Here is a 12,203-nt window from a genome sequence, read left to right on the forward strand (position 1 = left end):
CCTCCCCTTGCAACCCCCTCCCCCACCCCCCCAGCTAGCCATTAAGGAAATATGCACATGTGGTCCTCAGAGGCACTTTATTGCAGCCGCCATAGAGGATGGAGGCCTGTTGTCCCCTCTGGCCTCCCTCTGTGAATAGCCCACAGGCCTGGTCCAGACCCCAAGGGGCGGCTTAGAGGGAGAAAGAAGTGGATGAGGGGAGGAGGAGAGCAGGCACTTTCTGGACTGGAGGAAGTGGGGGAGGCAAGAGAGGCCAGGGCTAGGCAGGGGCAGGCTGACCCCCTCCAAGGGCCCTGGGCCCAGGCTTGGCCCTCAGACGTTGGCAGGGCTGTAGCACAGCATGCGCAGTTGGAGGTTCTGGTCCCAGTGGCGGAGGAGTAGGAAGAGGCCTCGGGCAGCGGCCTTGAGGGTAGCCATCTCCAGCTGGTCAGGCAGGTGCTGGGCCCTCAGCCAGCTGTCAGCCTTGGCTGCCACCAGCTCCCATTCCCCAAAGGTGCCCGTGCAGCGGTGCTCCAGCCAGGCCAAGGCAACGGCTGTGGCCCAACTCCGGCCCCGCAGGTCAGGGCCCCCCGAGCCCTCAGTGCCTTCCGAGGCTTCCGTGTCAGACCCATGCCCGCTGTCCACCTGGCCTGGTCCCTCCGAGCCCGTGCTGGGGGACTGGCTGCCTGAAGTTGTCGCCCCATCCCCAGAGCTCGGGCCCAGGAGAGCCCATGGTGAGGAGGCAGAGGCTGGGCTGAGGGTGGCCCGGTGTGCCGGAAAGGGTGAGGCCCTGCACAGCCTCTCATGGGGGATCTGCACTGCCATGCAGAAGGCGTTGTCCAGGCAGAAGGAGCCAGCAGCCTCCTGTAGCCGCACCTGTGAGGGGGGCAGGGCAGGCTCAGGTGAGGAGCAGGCCAGGCTCTGCCCCACCCCTGCCAAATTCCTTCCATCCCTGTCTGTACCCTCACCAGTGGGAGGTAGTCATGGCCACTGCTGCTCTTATCACCATCCCACGCCAGGCCCTGGTGAGGCTCTGGAGTGTAGAGTCTTCGGCCTGAACCGAACCTTCTCCAACTCAGCCTGGGGGAAGGAAAGGCAGTGGTCCCCACCTGTATCCCTCCTGCTGTCTGGGGGCCCCCAGCTTGGACTTCCCCCTTGCTTGTACCTTGAACCGACGCTGTTCTCAGAGTCCCGGGAGCTGGCTGAGGAATTGTCTGCAAGCCCTGTAAGGAAGGGACAGATAAACCACCAATCCCGCCCCACCACCCAGGCTGGCCGTCCCACTTAACCAGGGGATTACCTTCAGGGTGACCAGGGGCTTCAGCAGAGGAGGCCGGTATTGGGGCTGGCAGTGCTGACTCTGTAGAGAGATAAAGTCAGGAGAGCCCTGTAGTGCAGGCTGGGGCACTCTGGGCCAAGTGCAAACAGCTCGTGGAGGGTCTACCTGCTCTGTGAATCTGGAGTGCCACAGGGAGGGCCTCACGGGTGATGGCATCTACAGCTACTGGGTAGGTGAACAGGGAGGCGGCTGCGGTGGCTTTGCTTGTCTGCAGGGCTCTGAGCCGGAAACGGCGGATGGGACCTACAGGGCACAGAAGTAGAAGGTCAGAGGGCTGGAAGATGCCTTCTCCCACCCACAGTGGCCCTCCTGTGCCCACCTGGCTCTGCCCCCTGCAGGGCCAGCTGTTCATTGTCCCTGACCACAGAGGCTGCCGTCAGCCGGTGAAGGGTTTGGTCCCAGGCGTCTCCCCTCTCGGGAGATGGTGGCAGAGAATCTTCTGGGCTCCCTAGGAATGGCTCCAAACCAGCACCCACCTCCCAGCACACAGGCTGCCCATCCTGAAGTGCCCGGACTGCCACATGGCACCGTGGGGGTTGGGGAAGGGGTGGAGGAGGTGGGGCTGTGGGCGTGGGGGCAGCCTCTTCTGCAGATGGTGAGGGGGCAAACATGAAAGGGGGCTCCACCAACATGTCCCAATCCAGGGGTGTCGGGGAAAGCAGGTTTCCTACATGGGGGGTGAAGGAAGGAGAGGAGAGATCATGATATTTGGAGCCGGAGGACATTTAAAATCCCCATGCCAACTGAGGGTTGGGAAGATGATGAAGTGACTTCCCCAAGGTCCCCCAATAGCATGGTGGGGTCTTTGGAAGACAGTCCCATGCTTTATTTCAGCCTGGTCAGTTTCCCTCTTATTGGATCCCTTTTTAGGGGTCCAGGTGAATCCCCACACACCCCACTTCTTACCTGAGTCATCAAGACTTCTGCGAAGCTGTTGCCTTTGCTCTGGACTTGGTTTATCCACCTGTCCACCCAGGGACTTGTTCCTTCGGGGGTGAAGAACAGAGTCCTTTCCTCCCTGGGGAGTTGAGAGACTGCGCCCCGTGAAAGCTGTTTTGGGAAACTGGCCTGGAGTGTCTAGGGCTAGGGGTGGAGCCTGGAAAAGATGAGGTGACTGCTTGGCACCAAGCCAGAGGGATCCTTCCCTGCCTTCCATCTTACCCTACCTTGGCCCCTGCCTCACCATGAGTGGGGCTGACAGGGGCAGCGGGCAGGAGTGACTAGTGGCGGTGGCAGCAGCAGGGTCTCCCCAAGCCAGGCTTCGATGGCCCTGCTGAGAAGGGAGAACTGGGGGCACACTGTTCTCAGGAGAGCCAGGGCCCCACGATCCTGGGGACTCACTGCTGCCTGGGGAACCAGGGCCTGGCTCTGGACTGGTGGAACATCGTGTCAGGACATACTGCTCACGAATGTAGGAGGAATGAAAGATCCGCCGCCAGATTGCTGCGTCTGATGGAGGATCTGGCCCAGGGTCAGTGACTGGATCTGTAGGGGGATCAGCATCTGCTGGGAGTATGGAAGAGTTGGCCCCCAGCTTCTCCTTCCCTAACCCCGGAGGGCCTTCCCACCCACACTCACTCCTCTCTGAGTCCCCAGGACCATAGTGGCTGGAATGTCCAGCAGATGCCGTGCTGGTCTCCGGGGCATCTGTGGTCCCTGTTGGCTCAGTGCCATGGCTAGTGGCAGATGGCTCTTCAGGAGATGGGAAGACAGAGCCCCCTGAGCTCCTCCATCCGTGCTCTTGACCCTGAGAAAGGAGCAAGTGTGAAGGTCTCTTCCAGCCTCTAAAGCAATGAGATTTGAATGCTAGGTTAGGGAGGTCAAGGCCAGCCACCGAAGAGCTGAGGGACCCTTCTCTATTTGCATTTACACATGTGTTTCCTGTGGTTAGATTGGTAGCATCCTCACCAGCAGAAGCTGTATGCTGTGTAGCCCAACCTGGCACCGTACCAAAGAATGCTTACGGATTGATTAGGATAATGGAAGTGCTGCACTCTGATTGAGGCACAGAAAAACTAATAGAAACATTGGAAGGCCATTGGCCTGGACATCATAACCCTTGCCCAGCACTTGGGTGTCTTTTGCTCCCTTGAAAGCATGAGCTCCTTGAGGACAGGGACTGTTTGATTTTGTTTGGCATATAGTAGGTGCTTAATAAATGCTAGTTGCCTGAGTTGGGCACTCCAGCAAGATCTTGGCACTAGATCGTGATTTAGTAGGATATGGTCTGGTTCTCCCATCTTCCCTCTGCCCCAGATCTGGTGATTACCACAGGTGGTCGGGGCCTGAAGCCTTCCACTCGGAAAAGGGAGCAGTAGCCAATCAGTCGGTCCCCTGGGTAGAGCGTGGGGATCTCTCGGGGAGTCAGCATCGCCTCTACGGTATCAGGCATAAACCAGTCCACGGAAATGTCACTCAGGGCTGGCTCCAAGGCAATCCGAAGTGCCCGGACTAGCTGCAGGAATCCAGGAAGGAAAATGCGTCACTGATTAAGTGTGGATAGTGGCCCTGCACTGGTCCAGGACCCTTGGGGGAAGTCAGCCACCAAGGGCTAGGTTCACAGGAGTAAGGGTGAACAAAGGGAAGGTGATGGCTGAGGCAGGGAAGTAGGGTGCGTGTGAGGAGTGGGCTCCCTCCCCTCAAGCTCACCATAGGCTGCAACCTCTCCCCAGGGTTCAGAAAGTAAGCACGACCCCGGCTGAGGGCAGAGAGACCCCGGAGCAGCTGGCAGCAGGCAGGGTCCAGCCCGAAGGAGAAGCACCTGCAGGTTGGATAGAGGGGCTGACCCAAGTGACCCCAGCCCAGTGGGCTGCTCAGGAGTCCTCAGCCCAAGATTCTTACCTGGCCATGCCCCCATGGTGTCTCATGAACTCCAGAGTGTGGTGGGTGGTGGAAGCTGCAGGAGCTGCGGCAGTGAGCAGGAACAGTTGTCGGGGGTGGCCTCGCTGCCCTGGCTGCTCCAGGGCCCAACGCAGCCCAGCCAGCACATCGGGCTTTTCCCATCCTGTCTGCAGCACCTCGATGCCCTCACAGGCGAGTTGCACGGTATGCTAGAGAGAGGAAGGAGGGGGGCTGGGGCAGTGTCTCCAAGCTAAAGCCCTCACTTCACACTGAGCTTGGGCAGGTCACTGCTGAGGGGGGTGCGGTGTAGACGATTTCCATATGTTGAGAGTTGGAAGGGACCTCACAGGCCAGTTAAGTAATCCAGCCTCATTTTACAGGTGAGAAAACGGAGCACAAGGATAGTTGCTCAAGGTCTCAGCATCAGAGGCATGAATTACTCAACCCCAAGTGGAGAGCTGAACAAGGGCCTCTGGGGTTCCCTGTTTGGAGGATTCAGGCAATGAATCCAATTCTAGGAAGGAGAAAGGAACTCACATCATTGCAGGGTTGGCTGCCAGGGAAGAGCGGGTGCACAGAGGAGCCAAATGTAGCAATGTTGATGAGTGTCTGAGGTGGGAGAGACTTCACTGCAAGGAGCAGGGCTTCCTGAGGGAGCAATGGGGGAAGTGAGGGCCCTGCACGCCACCATTGCCATGGGAGCAGGGGGCATCTCGCTGCCTCAACTGAGACAGGAAGGTAGGCTATGACCCATCATGCCTTCTCCCTACCCCCAGCTTCAGCTCTCAGCCCCATCCCCACTCACCTTGTAAGTGACCCCTCGGCTGTCCACTAAGAAGAGAAACTCCCTCGTGGCTGAGCCAGGATCCAGGGAGCCTGAGCTCAGATCTGGGCAGAAGCTCAGCACCAGCACTGGGTTCAGGAGGATGTCCTTGTGGAAACGCCGCTGCAGGAACCACACCTAGACACCAGACAGCCTCACTGAGTCACACCCTAGGAAGCTGGCCAGGGCCCCTCAGGAATGGGGGTACCAAGGAACTCCATGCCACTTCTGAAGGAGCAGGGAGCAGCTATTGGGTGCCCAGGGACCTTTAAGTAGTTCCCAGAAGGCTTTGCATATTCTTGTCCTTTTCCTGGGTCTAGTCATTAATCACTCAGCATCATTAAGAGGCATCCCCATTTAGTTGCTGTAGAATGATTGTGACCTGAGAGTGAGAAGGAAGGAAAGAGCTATTTCTGGTATTGGAATACCAGCAGATGGGGCTGTGAATTTGGGACCATAAGGGGCAGGGTTCAAATCCCACTTCAGACACTAATTAGCTGAGTGACCTGAGGCAAGTCCTCAGTTTTCTCACTTGTAGAGGAGGTTTAATCAGATGACCTCAAAGATCCCTCCCAGTCCTCAATCTATGATTCCTAGAGTCAGGAGAAATCTGATTCTGTGTCATTGGCAGGAAAAGCCCAGGTAAGATCACAGGCTAAATCACTGCCTCCTCTCTGATCTCAGTTTCTTCTGTAAAATGGGAATTTCCTCACATTGGCAGAGAAAATGAGATACTGTTTCTAATGTGCTTCTTAGATCTGCATGCTGTATATAAATGCGATCTATTTCTCTACTCCTCTAGGGATTTGGCCAGTAATGGCATGTTCTATATTATCTTTCTCCCCTTTGTGACTATTTTTTTTTTAAGTAAGCTTTATTTCACATGTTGAGATTGGAGTCACAGCTTACTACAATCTCTGAGGAATGAAAGGAACCAGGGTATCTGATCCACCCACTCCTACCTCCCCAGGTTGCCTGATCTTCCCTAAGCTTCTCCCCCTGCCCAGGGTGTCTGATCTACCCCACCCCCATACCTGTCTATCCCCATCACTGTCTTTTCGGAGGAGACGCTGGAAGTCCCTTCGACTCCTCACTCGGGCCTCATACTCTGCCGCACTCAGACCACCAGCCTCCAGCATCAGGTGTGGTTGGTGAGGCTCTAGTGGGGATGGAGTTTAGGAGGAGAGCTGTTGGTCTCTTCCTGCCCACCTCCTTCAGCCCTGTTTCATTTTGAAAGAGAACCCCGGGGACCCACCCCAAGCCTGGCTCTGCAGCCATACAGTGAGCATCCATCCTCCCCTCCCAGCCCTCACCACTGGGGTGCAGCAGGATTTCCAGGGCCCGGTCACAGGGGTGCCCTTCAGCCAGGGTAATGCAGATAGTGGCTGCAGAGCTGGCATGAGGTGGGGCATCTGCTCGGAGGGCATGGGAGGGACTCTCCAGGCCTGAAGAACAGAAGGGGAAAGGGGAGGGCAGGGAGTGGTTGCTGGAGAGGGGGAAATGTAACCCCCTGTGAGTCAGTGGGGGATGCAGAGAACTTGAAGGCCCAGGATAAAGGATAGTCACATCACCCACTCAGGCTGCCAACTGGTAAACTCTCTGAGGGCAGGGACCATGTGTTACTTTGCTTTCAATATGTACTTCCAGAATCTAGATTATTGTTGTAGCCATATGTGCCTCCCTTCACTGATGCAAAATGAAGCCCTTTGGTTCTGGGACTAAAAATAGTTCATCCTCCTTTGAATAACTGGAGTGATGAGCTGTCCCACCAGTACTGGGGCAGAGCCTATTTGGAAGGTTGTACAGTACAGCAAGGGATAAGAGGCACATACTCAAAGCTCTTCTCCTTGCTGGGACCCACCCCACTTTATGCTCAGCTGTCAGAGCCTTTGGGAACCCTGGGCTGTCCTGAAACTATGATAAGGTGTTGGGCAACTTTCTACCCCTCCCTGTGCCTACCGCAGAACCAAACAGGAGCAGCATTACAAATATGACACCTTTTCAAAGCCCTTTAAATACACTGTCTCCTTTGGTTCTTATAACAGTGCTAGAGAGTCAATACTAATATTTTTATTATTAGCCCCATTGGTCAGATGGGAAAATTGAGGCTCAAAGGGGGTGGATTTGAACCCATTTCTTCCCAACTCATTAAGCATTCAGATCCAACCCAACTTTCTCATGTATCTTCCCTATCTAAGCCTCTATGTTCTGTGTTGGGGTTATAAAGATAAAAGTAATGCCAGGCCCTGCTCCCAAGGAGCTGACTTTCAGGAAATGTTTGGATAACTGCAGAGGATAACAGATCAAGAGTTCTTAGGTTCACAGATAGAGAGTAAAAACTAGTCCAAGGTCCTCATCTCACTGGTCAAGTGACTTGCCCAACATCGTATAAGAGACACGGGGGGACAAACTGATGGGTCTGGCAAAATTCTTGAACTTACTGTGAGATAGTGGTAAACCTCATTGTGGCTATTAGCATGGGCAAAAGGATTCTAGAGAGAGCAGAGGGGAGGGAGTAGTGCCCTCCTCAGATCTCAGCCTCTGTCTCCTGCCACCCTGCACCCTCCCAGGAACTCTGTAACACTCAAAAATTTTAGTCCTGTCCATTTGTCCATCCACTACTTCCTTGGTCCATCCATTCATACGGCAGTTCCTCCTTTTGGCTGCCAGACACTCATCTGCCCCTCTGACTGTGACACTCCCCACTCACTGAACTCCCTGTTACCTTTAGGGTCCAATAGAAATAGACTCCTCTGGCATTTGGAACCCTTCAAAACCTGGCCTCACCCCATCTTCTGGTCTTCTTATATGTAATAGAATAGAATTCATATACATTTATAATATCTAATATCTATTATGTCCTCGCACTCTCTGGTCTCTTCCTCACACAATGGCTGCTCCAGCCCCCATTTTTACTGTGCTCTTCTTCCCTCTCACCTGTGTCAGAATTTCTTCTTGTTTTCAAGACTCATTTCACAAACCTCATCCTAGCCCTTTCCTTATCCTTCCCAACTTGGGCGATTAGGTAGTGAAGCAGACAGAATTCCAGGAGACCAGAGTTCAAGTCCACCCTCCAATTCTTACAGCTGTAAGACCCTAGGCAAGTCACTTAACCTCCATCTTTTTCAGTTTCCTCAACTATAAAATGGGGATGATGGCAATATCTAATGAGATAATATTTGTAAAGTGCTTAGAGCAATGCCTGGTACATAGGAGGAGTTTATTAAATACACTAAGCACTTTGCAAATTGTATGTATATTATATATAAATATCTATGTATACATACGTGCAGACACGTCAAATATACCTACTTGTCTCTCTTGATAGAATGGAAGGTTCTTGAGGGCAGGGACTTTCATTTTGGGTTTTGTATCCTCAGTGCCTTGCACCCTGCCTGGCATACAGTAGGTACTTAATAATGCTCACTCCCATTTTGTGGGGCTTCTCAAGGGAGGAAGGGCTTTTCTGCTGTTTTGCTTGCTTCCTGCAAGCTCATACCTTTCCACAGTACAGAGCTGGCTGGCTGGCAGGTTGCCTGACTCTAGGGACATCCCAGGGCAGAACAGATGCCCGGGAGCCTGTTGCTCCCAACTGGCTATACCCAGCAAGAAATACTCACCTGCCAACAGGCATGGTCCAGTCACCAGCATCTCAAAGGAAAAAGTGTATGGACCTGGGCACCGGGCAGGGCCACAGAACATGTCCCTGGGGGCTGGTAAGTCTTGCAGGGCAGGCCCCTCATCCTCAGGAGTGCCCACCCCAAAGCAGCTGGTAGGACTGGAAGGGATGAAGAGGCCATATCACTCTTAACCCTGCATGACTCCCTCCCACCCTCCACCCACTGTCCCAACCCCAAGGAGCCAGGCAATACCCATAGGAGTCAGCTTCTCTCAAGCCCCCCCCCTCCAATCCCCCTCCTGTGCTTCTCTGCTCCCTCTGGCTGTACCCCTTTTTGTCACAATGCCTGCCCTCTCTCAGCTGACTGCTCCTCACCCCAGGGAGGCCCAGAGATGCCCAGGCAAGGAGAGAGGGAGAATCACCATAGGCCCAACCTGTCGTCACAGAGCCCAGAGGGTCTGGCTGGGCTGGACTGGGCCAGGGGGGTGAGGATGGAGGGTAAGGCCACACGGATTGCCCCGTCTGGCCTCGTGTGAAGCTCTCTGCTGCTCCTCAGTGACACCGTAATTGTCCCTTCGGGGGCGATGAGGCCTGTGGGCAGCACCAGTGTGGAGCGGGCCTGGGCTGGGTGGAGAACCAAATGACCTGGGATAGTGGGGTCAGAGGTGAGTGCCCCTCAGGGTGAAAGTCAGCAGCAGGTAGAGGCTGGGGAGGGCCAGGCTCAGGGATAATAAAGGAATACCCTGGGACTGTAGGCTACTAGTGGGTGGCTCTGGAGAAAGTGGAAACACTTAGAAGGGAATGCTTGGGGAAGCTGTTTGCTGATCATAGAGGGTAAGAGAGAGGGTAGCCAACCTAGCAGGCCCCAGCTGCCTCAGAAACTCCAGCCCTGGCCCTGGCCCACACAGTCACTTCGGTTGTGTTTCCTCTAAGGCTCCTTTACCATCCTCCCCCATCCTCACAGGAACAGTGACAGAGCTGGGCTTAGACCCTAAATCCCCCAGCTGCCTCAGACTATCCCTACTGTGTCCCACAACCTTATTCCTTTACAAAAGAAATTCAGTGCCCCAATGCAGCTGACTGGCAGGGCCACAGGGGCTGACCCTGGGACCCAGGAGGCAGGACAGAGGGAGGAAGAGCTGTCACCAGCTAGGTGCCCCCATCCCTGGAGGCCCCAGGGCACAGGATTCAGAATTGGAAGGGCCTTGCCTGATCATCTAATCCAACCACACTATTTTACAGATGAGGAAAATAGGAAAATATCCTATATCTCAGTGTTCTCTGGGCTTCTGAACTGCGATCCTAGGTCTGTGCACATCTCCATCATTGTGTGTTTCTCTCTGTACCTGGATCTGATCTGTGTATCCAACTCTGTCTACATGCACCTGTATCCATCCACTTCTGTGTGTATGTCCCTGTCTCTGTTTTTTCCTTCTCCCACTTTTCCCCCCTCACCCTGGGCACAACGCCGGGGCAGGCCAGCCTCTGGACGTAGCTCCCGGCAGCAGGGCTCACTGGGGCTTCTGTGTCGGCTTTGCAACTGGAAGGAGACCCGCCTTCCCGATGCTTCTGCCTCGAAGCCAGACACCACTTCAGCCTCTGCCTCAGCCAATGGATATACAAACACCCCTGTAGTGGTTAGGAGATTGCAAATGGAGGGCTGACTCATATCCATTTGCCCTGCTCCCCTGGCACAGTACAAGTCCAGTGTATTTTCCATCCCCACGTGTCTCAGGTTTCTGGCCATCACACCTTTGTCTCACCTTCCACAGGTTCTGGTGCTGGGTTGTGGTAAGTGAGGCGGGCATTGAGACCCAAGCAAGGGCCATTGACACAAGCCCGGACCCAGGAGTCCTTGAGGGGCAGAGGAGTCCAGGTTGATGGGCAATACAGACCAGGCATGGTGGCCCTCCCTTCCTCTTGGCCTAGTCTGGCTCAGCTGTGGAGGAAGGGAGGAGTGAAGCAGCCATGAGGGACAGTCTCTAGACACAGGAGAGACTAGGGGTCCAGTGGGGTTTATGGTGGGGAAGCTGTCCCTGGAGTTGGATGGGAGCCAGACCTTAGGAAAAGTTGCTAGACTGTGTGGAAATGAGGTGTTTCCTGGATCTCAGTAGGTTGAAGGGACCCAGGCAACAGCTGACAGGTGAAAAACATCTGCTTACCTGCTCTCCCACCATTACCTTGGGAGGCATATCCTCGTAACCAGGGACCACAGGGTTAATGATTAGCCAGAGGGAAAAGGGGAGGGAAGGCCAGATGGGCAACGGGGGGGGGGGGTGGTGGTGGTGGGGTGTCCCTACAATATCCTCAAGTCTCTTACCCCGCCCTGCCCGGTACCTGCCCAGGGCCCTCAGGGTTTCCAAGCGGCCGCCAGCTGTTGGAAGTGCAAGTAGGAGACCGTTTAAAAGGGCTGCAGACTATTGGCCAGACCTGCCTGGGGCCGGAGGGAGGGAAGAAAGGACTGGTGTCCTGAAACTGAGGCTCGGTCCCTCTGGGACTCTTCTAGTCCCTTCAGAGGAGGATAAAAGCCCCAGAAGGGAAGGGGAAGCGGGGAAGAAAAAAGGGAGGGGTTGCTTCATTCATTGTTGCTTTGGGGGTTGCCGGAGTTGGGAAGCGGGGGTGGGGTGCGAATCAAGTCTGGGATTCCGGTAGAACGGTGGCCCTGGCCATGCTCCCGGCGCACAGCACAGCAGAGCTGATGGGGGGACTCAAGGACGGGACACAGTGTGGACGCCCGCCCTCTCTCAGCAGCCAGGAGATCCAAGAGCTGAGGAGCCTCCCGGTGTGAGGTGCGGTGGGGGAGTCCCGGGGCCGGCCGCTCCCAGGTCCGCGCTTGACCTGCCCTGCCTGCCTCCCGAGCCCTCCCAAACCTGTCTCATCTCCAATCCCTTCTCCATCTCCAATCCCCTCTCCATTCCCATTCCCCTCTCCATCCCCTTTCCCGTCTCCATCCCCAATCGCATCCCCATCACCTGGTGCTCTGCCCACCCGCCCGCTCACTCTCCAGGGCTGCAGCTGCTCTCCCGCGGGGCTGGCTCGGACTCCCTCGCCCCTCTCCCTCTCCCTCTCTGTCTCTGTCTTTCTCTGTCCCCGCAGCGCTCCCGCTAGCCCTCCCTCCTCCCTCTCCCGGACTGATGCCTAGCCACGCCTCTGCCCCCATTCTCTGGGGAGACCCCAGCCAAGAGGCAGGCGTGGCTCGTGGTCCCTTCCGGCCCCTCCTCCTCCCCTCCTCCTTTCCCGGACCCTCCTTTCCCCCTCCCCCTCCCATCTCCTCCTGCCGCAGCGCAGCTGGGAGGTTAGCCAGCCCTAGGGCTCCCTGGGCCGGGTTCGCCTCCTCCCTCTCCCTCCCTCTTCCCCTATGCTTTTGAGGCCCCAGGGACACTGAACCCTAGAAGCCTGGATCCCCACCCACCCTTCAACCTTGAGGTGAAACTGGGACGCACCACTCCCTTCCCATCGTTGCCGCGATCACTCAGTCCATCCCTGGAGGCATTCTTCTCCTCTTCGCCTGAGCTTTGCCTTCCCCAGGATGCAACGCTAGCTCCCCCACTCTCACGGAGCTGGTCTGCCCAGCCTCTCAATTGGAGTCCCGTTTCCCTGCC

The 12,203-nt window shown here is 55.8% G+C and overlaps 1 protein-coding gene across 7 annotated transcripts; it reads right to left on the minus strand.

The window, feature by feature from the left end:
• Positions 1–60: 60 nt before the first annotated feature.
• Positions 61–11,778, minus strand: VWA5B2 (von Willebrand factor A domain containing 5B2). 7 transcript variants are annotated; one of them, XM_072640446.1, is made up of 21 exons: positions 11,574–11,662; positions 10,939–10,975; positions 10,365–10,540; positions 10,057–10,230; positions 9,036–9,246; positions 8,603–8,760; positions 6,296–6,427; positions 6,017–6,141; positions 4,965–5,120; positions 4,697–4,807; positions 4,160–4,368; positions 3,968–4,079; positions 3,588–3,773; positions 2,502–3,065; positions 2,225–2,414; positions 1,638–1,985; positions 1,424–1,561; positions 1,280–1,339; positions 1,145–1,202; positions 948–1,059; positions 61–855 (listed from the first exon to the last, which is right to left on the minus strand). In XM_072640446.1, the coding sequence occupies exons 3-21, from the start codon at positions 10,501–10,503 to the stop codon at positions 313–315; spliced, it is 3,726 nt and encodes a 1,241-aa protein (XP_072496547.1). In that variant the 5' UTR covers positions 10,504–10,540; positions 10,939–10,975; positions 11,574–11,662; the 3' UTR covers positions 61–312. The 7 variants fall into 7 exon arrangements, with proteins under 7 accessions (XP_072496547.1, XP_072496545.1, XP_072496544.1 ...); XM_072640444.1 differs by lacking the exon at positions 10,939–10,975 and having other exon boundaries at positions 11,574–11,778; XM_072640443.1 differs by having other exon boundaries at positions 10,365–10,975; positions 11,574–11,778.
• Positions 11,779–12,203: the final 425 nt, after the last annotated feature.

Source organism: Notamacropus eugenii, chromosome 2 (assembly GCF_028372415.1).
Source record: "Notamacropus eugenii isolate mMacEug1 chromosome 2, mMacEug1.pri_v2, whole genome shotgun sequence".
Taxonomy (NCBI): domain Eukaryota; kingdom Metazoa; phylum Chordata; class Mammalia; order Diprotodontia; family Macropodidae; genus Notamacropus; species Notamacropus eugenii.